Source organism: Ailuropoda melanoleuca, chromosome 12 (genome assembly GCF_002007445.2).
Source record: "Ailuropoda melanoleuca isolate Jingjing chromosome 12, ASM200744v2, whole genome shotgun sequence".
Taxonomy (NCBI): Eukaryota; Metazoa; Chordata; class Mammalia; order Carnivora; family Ursidae; genus Ailuropoda; species Ailuropoda melanoleuca.
The window spans coordinates 44,711,173-44,724,042 of record NC_048229.1 but is presented as its reverse complement, the minus strand read 5'-3'; the positions used below and the strand labels follow the sequence as shown (position 1 = coordinate 44,724,042).

The 12,870-nt window shown below is 45.9% G+C and overlaps 1 protein-coding gene across 1 annotated transcript; it reads left to right on the top strand.

Moving 5' to 3' along the window:
* The first annotated feature begins 31 nt into the window (after positions 1-31).
* On the top strand, positions 32-10,177 carry CCNE1 (cyclin E1). The gene is made up of 12 exons (XM_034638106.1): positions 32-283; positions 751-802; positions 914-1,001; positions 1,225-1,293; positions 5,078-5,223; positions 5,342-5,477; positions 7,627-7,773; positions 8,330-8,425; positions 8,648-8,782; positions 8,891-9,002; positions 9,082-9,239; positions 9,511-10,177. The coding sequence occupies exons 2-12, from the start codon at positions 780-782 to the stop codon at positions 9,631-9,633; spliced, it is 1,233 nt and encodes a 410-aa protein (XP_034493997.1). The 5' UTR covers positions 32-283; positions 751-779; the 3' UTR covers positions 9,634-10,177.
* The last annotated feature ends 2,693 nt before the right edge of the window (positions 10,178-12,870 follow it).

Sequence of the window (12,870 nt, the reverse complement as noted above, 5' to 3'; positions counted from 1 at the left end):
CCGGCCGGGGCGGGGCGGAGGGTGGCGGGAGGGTGCGAGGGCGGGCCGGGGGCCGGTTCCGCGCGCAGGGATTTTTAAATGTCCCGCTCTTAGCCGGGCGCAGGAGCAGCCGGCTCGGCCGCCAGCGCGGTGTAGGGGGCAGGCGCGGATCCCGCCACCGCCGCGCGCTCGGCCCGCCGCTGCCTCCCGCCTCCCGGATTCCCGCTCGCTTCTGCCGCCTGCCTCCTGCCTCCTGCCTCCGGCCTCGGCTCGTGCCGCCTGCCTGCCGCGGAGACGGCTTCGGGGAAGGGCCCCGTCGCGAGCTGCGGGACGGCGGTGGCGAGGACTCCCACAGCGCCGGGTCTGGCCGGGTCGGGGTGGGGGTGGGGCGAGGCCGGGTCCCCGGGTCCCTGAGGCGTCAGCGCGGGTGGGTGCCCCGGTAGGGTGGCTCAGAGACGGACCGGAGGGGGGGATGTTGAGGGGGAGACTGAGGCAGCCCGGGCCGCAAGGGAGGCGATGGGCCGGCGGGAATTTCGGGGCCGTCCGGGCCTCCCCACCCCCGGGTTCGGACCCGGCATCGCAGACTGTTGGCGGCGCCGCGGGTGACAGGCCACCCGGGCCCATCGGCCATTTTCCTGACCGGCCCGGGAGGCTCCCGCCGCTGCCGCCGCCCGCGCGGGAGGGGGAGGGGTGTCCGGGCCCGGCTCGCCGGCCCTAGACCCCCACCCCGGTCAGTCCTCTTCACCCCACTGCCCGGTTTGTGCCCCCAAGGCCTGAGACCTGATCCCACGCCCCAAGCCATGCCGAGGGAGAGGAGGGAGAGGTGAGTGGCCCTGTCGCTGTGGGGACGGGAAGGGTGTTCAGTGGTGGGGGAGGGGTGAACCCAGATTTGGGGAGAACTCACCCTGACCTCTGTGTCACCCTGGCTTTGCAGGGATGCGAAGGAACGGGACACCATGAAGGAGGAAAGTGGCACCGATGTCTCTGTTCGCTCCAGGAAAAGGAAGGCAAATGTGGCTGTTGTGAGTACAAAGGAGACAGGTGGGGGAGGAGACCCCCCCAAGTCTTACCTGGGAACCAGACTGGGCCCTGCCACATGTTTATTGATAGGGGGTCAATGGGAATGCATTTGACAGAAATGGTGCCCACAACCTAACCAACTTTTTCCTTCTTCTCTGTCTCTCTGTTTTTGTCTTTGGACTATTTGGTGTGTTTCCTTGGTGGGTGGGGGTTGCTTTATGTTAGTTCTTGCAGGATCCAGATGAAGAGATTGCAAAAATCGACAGGACTGTGAGAAGCCAGTGCGGCGGTCAGGTGGGTACACTTGCTGATTGGGCCTAGGTGGAGGGCCTCCTGCTCTCTGTGGGTTACGTGGAGTCTTAATCTCTCTTGCCTCCCGCTGAAGGCCTTTTTCTCTACCTATGGCCACAGTGCCTATGGCTGAGCTCTGTGCCCATCAGTGGCACTGACCTCCGCCAGCCTTGGAACTCCAGGAAGGTCTTGGGTTCCTCACCAGCACCTTTGAGATTACAAACATGCGCTGATGTCTGGAAGGACCAGAACGGACATAGAATAGCTCAGTCCTCTCCTTTTGCCCTTGAGGAAACTCAGACTCAGAGGAAAGAAAGTAACCCAGAGTCCTGTGCAAGCCAGGGGCGGAGTCCATCCTAAAGCCCTGTCTCTAGGCTGGTGAATTGGGGGAAGGCTCCTGACACTCTGGGTAACTGTGATGATGGGGTTTTCTGTGTGTTCATAAGTAACCATGAATTCTCCCCATCCACACTTCTGTCTTTCCATCACATCATGGTGTTTAAGGACCTCCTACCCCATTTAGGTCAGGTTTCTAACTTTCCCTCACTCTGGGGCATTCTCAGCCCATCCAGCAATTACCTACAGTGATCACTGCTGTCTGGGGCTTGACCTGGCCTCAGCCAGAGTATTAGTGGAATATTCTGTGTGATGGTATGTGTCTCAACACAGTTTTTTGACTAGTTCATTCTCTTGTCCCCATCATGGAGTTACCGCCAATTTCCTGCCTGCTCATGATATCATTACAATATCAGAAGTTCCTAGCAGAAAAAGCTTGTGTTATCTCTCTACCTCCAGAAATGGCTGGAGACTGTAGTTATGGGTCCAGTAGGGGAAGCAGCCTATCTCCAAACTAGCGGGTCAGACCTTCTGACGCTATCATGGAGAAAAGCTGAGCAGGAATAGTATTTGAGCTGAGAGCAATGGTCCCAACTAGGTTAGCAATGGGCAGCACATCACTTTGTTGGACAGTGAGCAACAGCCATAGCAGTTGGTTCTGGAAGAGCGAAGAGCTTTAAAGCAGTAGGTTTGTAGTAACAGTTTTCACTGCACATAAGACCCTAGTAATTAGCATTTCTGGGGAGGTCCACTGAATATTGAACAAGGGGGTTGATGATTTCCTTCTCGTTAGATGAAGAAATAGTTCACTTTAGGGAAGGAAGTAAGACAATTCTTTCTTCTTTAAAAAATAAACTTTAAGTAGGGTGATTTTTTTGTGGGGCATGATAAAATGGATCTCTACTTTGTGAAACTCAAAATTGTTTATTTTGCCAACTGTTTTTGAATTGAATTTTCCAAGTGAGAATGAAACAAAGGCATCCATATTAACTTCTTAGAATTTTAGAGTAGTTTCTGTTCTCCAGGAGGATCAGAGCAGTCTAGGGTGCCTAAAATGGTGCTGTGGTCCTATCCCTAAACTGTGGACAGTTGATCGCTCTGGTATATGAATAGCCATATCATTTCCCACTAACTAGAGGGAATTTTCATGGTTATTCAGAGATTAGTGACAACAGGTTTCTGCACATTTTGTAGAGCGGATAGCTTGAAAATTGTCCATCTATTTATTTAGCAGTCGTTGTCTTGTTATTTCTCTGTGTAGATTCATGAAACTAGAATTTTGGGGTAACAACCCTTTTGCCTATTAATTACACCGAATTCTTCTCACGAGTTATAGTTCAGCCCAGTACAACAGCCTTGAGCTATTTGTGGGCATTATCCTAAACTCCTTATAACTGCTTCATCAGGACCACAGAGAACCTTTGATTCTTATCTTAGGCCTTTCTTAACGACAAGACTACCCTTTTATCTAAAATCCCTTCAGTATATCTGTTTCGTTGTTTAACTTTTTGCATGAGACCCACCTTTGTTATTGAAGTGGATCCTGGGCTTTCTGTTAGTCACTTTGCAGCACCTGATTTTGCATAGGTAGTTCTGTTCTTAATTAAAAGAGGCGTAAGGAGTCAGGGGTGGTTAGAAATAGTCAAAATTGGTCTCTTGCCCTTATCCCTTTCCTTCCTAAAGTCAGATGGATCTGGCCTCCTTTAAAACCCAGTATCCGCTCAAGAGAAAGGACATAGACTTCACATCGTGCTTCATACGCTGGGTCCTAAAACTTGCCTAACCACGTGTCTTCTTGTGGGTCATCCAGTTTGTCTATGAACTGCGGGTTGGAAACTGCTGCCATTTTCTCCCCAAAGCTGCTCTCAGCTCTTTCAGCCATCTGGCTGCGGAGGGTGGCACCCAGCTTCTGCCTTCACAGCTAGAATTCATTCTTGAATGAAGAGCAACTTGAAGCAGTTATGTGGCCCTTTTTTTGTCAAGGAAATGCTACCAGCACATGATACTAGCGCTGGAAGGGGAGGTTGCCCTTCTGGAACAGCTGTTGGCAGGAGTTGTCATGGTTAATTTGCATGCCCAATTCTTTGCACCCTGGGTGGAGAAGAGCTTTATCCTGCTTTGCTCTTCTCAGCACACCGAAAGTGCTCTGGCTGTCTCTGAAAGTAGCTGGTATGCCATGAGAGCCCCACTCTACCCTGTTATCCAGGTAGCACCTGGAGCCCAAGTCCCCATGCTCATTTCTAGTCATCCTGTTGTCCCTTTTCTTCTCTAGTCAACCTCAATGAGCTGTCTGCTTACAAAAAAACAAAAAAAAGTGCTGAGCGTCTCAGACTTCCACAGGGCTTCCAATCTTGCTGCATTATTACCTGCCACATTGTCAACAGAATAACTCTTAAAATTCAAAAAAATCCATCATAGGCTTCTTTTCAGAGTAGGACGATAAACAGAGTAGTTTGAAAAAGAAAATTTTCTAAATGGCAAAGTGACCTCAGTATTTTCCAAATATTGAAAATTGAATAAAATTAAGTATCTGGAATCTTTGAAAGAAAAGCATATTGTTTGGGTTTTTAATGATGGTTTATTCACTTATCGGTTATTCGAGTCATTCTGTACAAGACTTTAGGGGCAGGATTCAAAGGTCTTCAGGGGTATCTGGCTTCTATCTCCACAGACTTCTTAGTATATCCTGTGACCATTCCTGGGTTTGGTTTTAATTAGGCAGAGATGCTTTTTGTTTTGTTTTGAGTTAAGGAAAACAAAAGGTCCCCCTTATATAATATATTAGGCTAGTCTTGCAACCCAAAGATGTCACATTTGATGGGTTTTTGTTTTAAGATGGGGAGATTTTAAAGATAGGTGGTAATCAATTTGCATTTTGATCTTTTACACTTGTGAATGTGGAGTGCTCATGTAAATACTTTTATTGGAAATCCTTTCACTTTTAAGAAATTTTAGTAGACTAGCTATACTTGTTAAAAAAAACAAACCTTTCGGTTGTTACCAAGTAATCCCACGCATACCTTCGAAGTTATGCCCAATATCTTACTGAGCTGCAAATGGATTTGTATCGTTGGTATTGTTGTCATTTTTTGTAATAGAAGAGCCGTGTGCATTTTGTCTTAACCCCTCCTGGGCCTGTCTTACTGATCAGGTATGTGTTTGAGGGTGACAATGTGGAGGACGAAATGCTACTGACTTTGTAGTTGTCTTAGATGTTCACTGCATAGACTCCTAAGCCAGTGACAAGTGAAATGAAAGCTCGGAGTCATGACTGTGGCTTTTACTTATGCGTCCCATCTTCATCTTAATTTAGTCCAAAATATGTATTTAGGCCTGGAGATTGCAGTCTAGTGTGAAGACAGTTTCTGTTTTACTGGCTGTTCTACAAATCAATGAACGTAAAATAGCTGGTTCATATCAAACATTTAAAAATGTGTTTTTTCTTTTACAGACTTGGGACGGTAATTCTGTGTGTGAAAACCCCTGCTCCTTGATTCCCACACCTGACAAAGAAGAGGGCGAGCCGGCATCCCCAAGTTCCACGTGTGGACCGCAGAGTTTCATGCTCTCCAGAGCCTCACCACTGCCTATGCTGAAGTAAGTTGCCTGCCGTGTGCCTTCCAGATCTTTTACTCCTGTGCACAATCTCACCCGGTTAGTGTGGACGCATACTGACACCTGCCTTTTGTCTTTCACTTGGTTTTGTTTTTTGTAGCTGGGCAAATAGAGATGAGGTCTGGAAAATTATGCTAAACAAGGAAAAGACATACTTAAGGGATAAGCACTTAATGCAGCGGCACCCTCTCCTGCAGCCTAAGATGCGAGCGATTCTTCTGGATTGGTTAATGGAGGTGAGCTTGAGTCTTCCTGAGGACTGGAAGCATTGACCGCTTCCAGAATCTTCTGTGCTATTATGATCTCTTCCTATGTTTGATCCCATTGACACATTGTGTGTCTCTGAAGCTGGGGTATATATATTGCCGTTTTGCTTGCATTCTTCCTTAGAAGAATTTCTGAAGTCTCTTTACCTCTTAGGTATTTTTAAGTCGGCCTCTCATTTTTTTCTTCAAAGAATTACAAAAGTTCTATTTTCCACTTAACTGTAAATATTGATATTTGGTCTTCGTTAATTAAACTGCTTTTAAATCTATCCAGTGGAATGCAGATAACAGCTATTTGATAGCCACTATCATAAGTTTTAAAAATATATGAACAGGCTTATCTTTAACAGTCAGAAAGCTTACATGGTTCCTTTTTAACTCCTTGGAATCCATTTCTCCTTCCCCACAGAATATCATCCTAACCAAATATACCGTTCACATCTTTTACTGGTCACACTGTCAGACTTCCCTGCAACAATTGATCAGAAGAACGAGTATTACAAATTGTGATGGGAATTGTTAAACATGAAGAGTGATATTGTATGGGCAGTGCAGCTCCCTCTGAGAGGAAGTGTGGGTGACTCAGTGGTGCCTCGGTGAAGGGGTGCTTCCTAGACGCCTGGAAGCCTTGGGGGAGGAGAGTGGGCTTTCTTTGTGATGTTGAAGGAATCTCAGGTGGATCCATTTTATGAAAAAGGACCTGGGGAAACTAAGGGTCTAAATATTCCCTAAAAACAAACTGCTGTGTACTCTTTGGAAAGCCTATGTTCTGGGGGTATGTGCCCCCCTGTTATGCTCACCTTAGAATCCAATTCCCTGCTGCCACCTCACCGTGTATATGTCTTCTCAGGCAAGTCACTGAACTTTAGAATCTTGGTTTTCTCATCTGTAATATTTTCTAGCAGTATTTTCCTTGCGGAGTTTGTATGAAGTAGAAATAGTAGGCAAGAAAAGGTAGTTGTTTTTACCATTATTAATTTGCTTTTTTAAAATTGGTCTCTGAAAACCTTAACATTTCCTGTACTGAGTTCTTTGTCAGGCCTGCCTGCTTAAAACTACAGGCCTTCCAGTTGCCCACTGCAGGCCCACTATGGCACATAGCCCTTCTGGGCCCTTTGAGACATTTTATCACTCCTCAAAACATTAGATGCAGTATACTTTACTCTCCCAGGCTTCAGCTCATAAGATGTGGTGACGGAGAAGTTCTATTTTGTATAGTGTAGGTGATGCCATATACTTTAAGGAAGGTTTCTCTCTGAAAGTAAATCCAAAAAGTCACGTAATACCATTGAAAGGATAGAAAAGAATGGTAACCTTTCTGTCTTCAGTGGAACAAAACTGCAGGCTTGTCTGCAGCGGTGCTGTTTCTCAGCCCTGAGCCCAGCCAGGAAGTCTGCATGCGTGTGGGAAAGGCGGTGCTCAGGCCGTGTGCCCAATTGTGAGCTGGGTGACATAGGTCTGAGAGTTTGTTCCTGAGAGGACAGAAACTCTAGTTTCACTTCTGATCAGATCATAATGGTATTACTTTATAAAAACTGACTTCAAATATGCCTCAACCTGGACTTTAGAAATACTCTTTAGTGGTGATGGAATTTTCTCTCAATATCCTGTCGTTTCTCCGGTGCCTTTTCTACTTTTTAACCCCATGAATTGCACTCCCACATGGGAAGGCCTGTGTAGGAATGGCAGTTTTCTGTGGATAATCAGACATCAGATGGTGGTGACGAGTTGCAGTCTGCTATTTCCTTGGTCCTCTTCAGCTCCCTCCTACACACCACCTTACCTGATCTCTCAGCAGTCCTGTGAGGTGGGCAGGGCAGGCATGGTCCTAGTTTTATAGTTTGAGATAATCATTCACGGCATTTCCATGAAAATGCTGCTTGACCAGCCTACGCACATTTGCCCTTACTCTTATATAGATCATGGAACACTTAATCCTTCTGAGTTCCAGCCTTGCACTGTGCTTAGGGACAAGCCAGGTAACAGTCCCTTCAGAAAAGCAGAGTTCTCTCTCTTGATTTGGTTATATTGTCCTTCACCAAAACTCATGGCAAGTTGTTTTTTGTCCTTCTTTTTTCCTCAAGTAACTGTTCTAAAACTTACTAAATATTTTTTTCAGGTGTGCGAAGTCTATAAACTTCACAGAGAGACATTTTACTTGGCACAGGATTTCTTTGATCGGTATATGGCAACACAACAAAATATTGTAAAAACACTTTTACAGCTTATTGGGATTTCATCTTTATTTATTGCTGCCAAACTTGAGGTAAATTATTTTCAAATATTTGTTATGTAGCATATGCTATTTCTTGAGACCCCCTGAGATGACTGGAAGAGGCCAACTGTTTGTCTACATTTTCCCAATTTGAGGTCATCTAAAGTAAGGATACAAGCAGAAAGGGCTAGAAATTAACCAAGAAGTGAGGGAAGTAGTGAGTATATAAAATGCTTAGGTTAACGTAGTTACTTTAAGGCAAAAAATTGAACTTTGACCGAAGAGGATTAGAATTTTGATGTGATGAGAAGGGTGGGTAGGCCAACTTTCAAACGTGTTGCTAAAGGTATTAATAAGGTGAAAATTTCAAAAATATCGCCACGGAGTAAAAGCTGTATTTATGTCTTTATTTATTGCTAATGTTGGGCGTTTGGTTTCTTTCACAATGAATGCATTTTGACCAGTGGAATAGCTTCTGTATTTAGTCCGTGATGTTCTCTCTCTCTTTCCATGCTAGCATACTAAAAATAGTGATTTTGGATGTACATTGTAAGTTAAAACTATTAGAGAAATTTGCTAGTCCTTTCTCCCTTCTCTTTCCTCTTAGGAAATCTACCCTCCAAAGCTACACCAGTTTGCTTATGTAACGGATGGGGCTTGTTCAGGAGAGGAGATTCTCAGCATGGAATTAATCATTATGAAGGTAGGTTACAAGTTAATTTTTCAGTCTTTTTTTTTAAATGCATACATAATATCTTTTCCACCTTTGGCGTGAGTGCATTTGACTAGGTGTTCTCCAGCTGGACACATTGTGGCATGGAATCTGGCTGCATTTTGAACTCCTTTAGTGGCCCAAAGGGAGCAGAAATGTCTTTTTTTTTTTTCTCTTCAAGCATCGGTCTGACCTTTCTCTGTTTTCCTTTAGGCCCTTAAGTGGCACTTAAGTCCCCTGACCATTGTGTCCTGGCTGAATGTATATATGCAGGTTGCATATCTAAATGACTTATATGAAGTGCTCCTGCCACAGTATCCCCAGCAAATCTTCATACAGATCGCAGAGGTGAGTGGCTGTTACCTCTGGGGGGCTTCCTACCCCAGCGGGAGACCGAAGAACTCTACAAGGGACAGATGGTAGCCGCCTGCTTCAGTGTTCTTTTCTCCTCCACAGCTTTTAGATCTTTGTGTCCTGGATGTTGGCTGCTTAGAATTTCCCTATGGTGTACTTGCTGCTTCTGCCTTGTATCATTTCTCTTCCTCTGAATTGATGCAAAAGGTTTCAGGTACGTTGGCTTTCCCGTCCGTTCACAACGTGTATTAAACTTACAAACCGATGGAGCCTAAAATTTATTTTCGTTGCAGGGTATCAGTGGTGCGATATAGAGAAGTGTGTCAAGTGGATGGTTCCATTTGCCATGGTTATAAGGGAGACAGGAAGTTCGAAACTGAAGCACTTCAGGGGGGTTCCTGATGAAGACTCGCACAACATCCAGACGCACGTCAACAGCTTGGATTTGCTGGTGAGTCGTGTTCCTCGTTCCCCAGGTAAATTCCTAAAGCTGCCTTCAGGCAGGCTCCAGATAGTCTAGAAAGACTCCATTTCCATTAATTCCTTTGAAAAAGAAAAATTGTGCTCACTAGATGTGATGTCCAAAGAGCATGTAGACCAGCGACTCTAGATGCTTCTTCGCTGTCTTGTTGCCCTCATCTCCTCAGGAGGGAGCACACGGTACGCGAAGCCCAGAGGACGCATTCCTCCATTGTGACGTTTCTCGCTTTTATTCTTCCCAGGACAAAGCCCAAGCAAAGAAAGCCATATTGTCTGAACAAAATAGGATTTCTCCTCTCCCCTCCGGGGTCCTCACTCCTCCACAGAGCAGTAAGAAGCAGAGCTGTGAGCAGGGGACAGCGTGACCACACCAGCATCCACCAAAGACAGTTGTGCGCAAGTGCCCGCTCCGAGTTCTCTGCTGTGCACGGGGGCAGAGGCGCGCGTTAGCTTTTACAGATATTTAAGTGGAAGAGCATGTCTCTGCTGCAACCGAAGCGTCTCTGTGGATGGCATTGGACAGGGACAAGTGTTTTTTATTGAATGCTTAGATTTTTTGAACTAAGTGGGTCAAGTACACCAGCCACCTCCAGAACACCAACGAGTGCTCCAGATGCTGCTAAGGAGGGTGATACTTGACTCGATTGACTGTTCACACGTGGAACAAAGGCTTGAAGCTGCGGAGCGCCACGCTGCTGTGGGCTCCCCTCGGGTGTGCTGGGTTGTGTCGTATCGAGGGCAACAGGTGGTTGCGAGCGCTGTGACGTGGAGCCCACAACCAGCTGTGCTGGGGGCCTGCCCTTTTCACACTATCAGTTGACAATGTACAATGCCTTTTATGAACTGTTATTTTGTAAGTGCTGCTATGTCTATCCGTTTTTTAAATAAAGATAACACTGTCTTTGAGACAGCGGGTTTTATGAGCTATGTGTGATCATTTAAGTTAGAAGGCATCTTTGAGTGTGGCTGTGCCGAGGTTTTTTTAGCTTCATACTTCTTAAAGCTCACACCTTTCAAGCAAATATATTTAAAAGACTTTTGAAGCGAGCCTTACGTGCAGCCACGAAGGCCTCCCAAAGGCCGCCTGAGGTGGGAATGAGGCTGCGATTTGGCATTTGTGCCCCGTTCTCCCAGCTCTGCACAGTGGCTGCTCAGGTGGGGCTCACGGGCTGGCCGTGGCGGTGCTGGGGAACGCATGTCTGCGTCCAAGAGGATTCTTTGGTGTGATTTCTGCCCGACCATCGGCCAGAGGTCATAAAGCATCCGTAGTAAGTGTTACTCAATACCATTTTCATCCTTACCCAAATCTTAACCTAAAGAACTTATTTGGGAGAGCTTGTTCACACAATGTAGTAGCCTAAAACCATACTTTGAAGGAGAAAACGTGAAATAGAATGATAGGTAGCTCCAGGCCAGAGGTCCGTGCACGGCCTGTTCCCTGACCGCTGATGGAGTCACCGGAGCCTTGCTAATGGAGGAAGGCCCTGTCCACTTTCAGGCCCAATGTGTACGGTTCACACCGCATCTTGTGGAGCGTTCTCATCGTGGTGGGCTTGTGTGTTTCACTTCCTTGCGATACTTTGGTGTATGTATGAGCAAACCCACTTATTTTCAACTCAGTATTTTATCTCATTTTGCAAAACCCCATCTGAAGTAGAAAAACACCCATTTTAAAATCTGTATCATATTTACATGAAGTTGGAGAGAGACCCTACTCCTTCACATTGAGACGCTATAGTTCTGGCAAGTTTTAATATGTTCTGAATAAATGCGTTATAAATCTACCTGTGCTGGTGTTTAGTCAAATGGTACTCGGAGCTAAGTAGTTCTTAATCTCAGGCAGAGAGGCTCCCACCTTAGAAAGCAGTGAGTTTTTAATGGTGATCATTCAGAAGTGACTTGTTGGGAAAATCCTAAAAGGGATTAATTTACATTTGGCATTTTCTATGCAAAAATATGGCACTAGAGGCACCTGGGTGGCACAGCGGTTAAGTGTCTGCCTTCGGCTCAGGGCGTGATCCCGGCGTTATGCGATCGAGCCCCACACCAGGCTCCTCTGCTATGAGCCTGCTTCTTCCTCTCCCACTCCCCCTGCTTGTGTTCCCTCTCTCGCTGGCTGCCTCTATCTCTGTTGAATAAATAAATAAAATCTTTTAAAAAAAATATGGCACTGAAAACATTTCTATTTTCAAAGCTTTGGATAAGTTTTAGGGCCTGACAGGTGAGGCAACACCGGTCTGAACACATGTTTGAGGCAAACTTTTCTTCGTGGACCGTCTGGCCCACAGCATGTCGCAGAGCGTTATCGGAGCTGCTGAAATGAGAATGCTTTATATGCAAATTCAAGAATGCTGCATTTCTGGACATCAATGTTCTTTGTTTTTGTTTTTACTAAATGGCAGTGTTACCACGGGCAGCTCTGAATCATCTCTGCTAATAAAGGACGCGTCCTGGGAGGATAGGTGAAATTCAGAGGAATCAGTATTTTCTGTGGCTCTGCCAGAAACGCTAAGAGCCACTAGTAAGTAACACCAGGTTTCCCTGCTTTAAGGAGCAAGTCGTTTTGCTAGTAGTCAGCACAAACTTTGGCCCCTCGCTGGTGGGCCCTGCATACACTTTTGCCAAATCAGTTTCGTCCTGCCTTCTGCTAAAAGCAGCTGAGATCGGGGGATGCCAAAGAGACATCGGGGTGAAAATGGCAACCTAGTCAACCTGGGTGAGCAGAACCCAGAGAAGGAGGTGACGTGGCCCCTTAGCCTGACTTCCTTGTGTTAGAGAAGAAACTAAGAGTAACTTATTGACCAAACGTGAGGGCTGATTGGATTGTGGTAGAGCAAACCACATCCTCATGTCACGCCCCAGCTCACAGTTCACTCGCTAGACCTCACCCGAGGTGTTCTGGTGTCTCCGTCCCCTGGTCTTCAGGTAGTGGGTGTGGAAGGCCTTCCAATGTCATCTTCCCCGTGTGGAACTTGGACAGCTCATTGCTGCATGGATTTCATACCAAGTGGATAAATGATGCTAAGGTTCACGTGGACTTTAAGGTCCTAAACGCAGATAAGTAAAGCTGTTGAGCCCTGTAAGATCTGGACCATAGACAGTGCAAGATGGGCTTCTAGCCTCTCACTCAGACACAAACGAGATTGGAGTTTATGCGGCAAAATTAGGCTCTAGCTCAGAGCAGGGTTGGAAAGAGAAATCAAATCTGATAATGTCTAGTCATATTTACCCAACCGTGCATTTTCCTACCACATGTTCAACATTTTGAAATTCAAATCACATTTATACCTTGGACATTGTTAGAAGACTATTTTTATCCCTGCTGTAATCATCTAATTTGCTGATTACAGGTCTCAAATTGCCACAGAGAACTCAATTTTTGAAAGAATTGTCCTGTTTGATCAAATATGTTATTCAAGCAATGCAGTCATTTGTTCCACAAGGTTACCTGCCAGGCAGAGCTAACCAGGAGTAATAGCATTAGAAGCCTATACTTAAAATCAAGCATTAGCTAATCTGTCTGTGACAATAGAGTCTTAAATATAATTTGCTGCAGATACTTCAGTTCCTGCACTGACAGACAATTGCATTTTGTATTCAAT

Bases quoted from the DNA above. Each gene is read 5' to 3' on its own strand.
- CCNE1 (XM_034638106.1), top strand. From the start codon at position 780: ATGCCGAGGGAGAGGAGGGAGAG. The intron at 803-913 runs GTGAGTGGCCCT...CTGGCTTTGCAG, and splicing joins CCGAGGGAGAGGAGGGAGAG to GGATGCGAAGGAACGGGACA. The intron at 5,478-7,626 runs GTGAGCTTGAGT...TATTTTTTTCAG, and splicing joins TTCTGGATTGGTTAATGGAG to GTGTGCGAAGTCTATAAACT.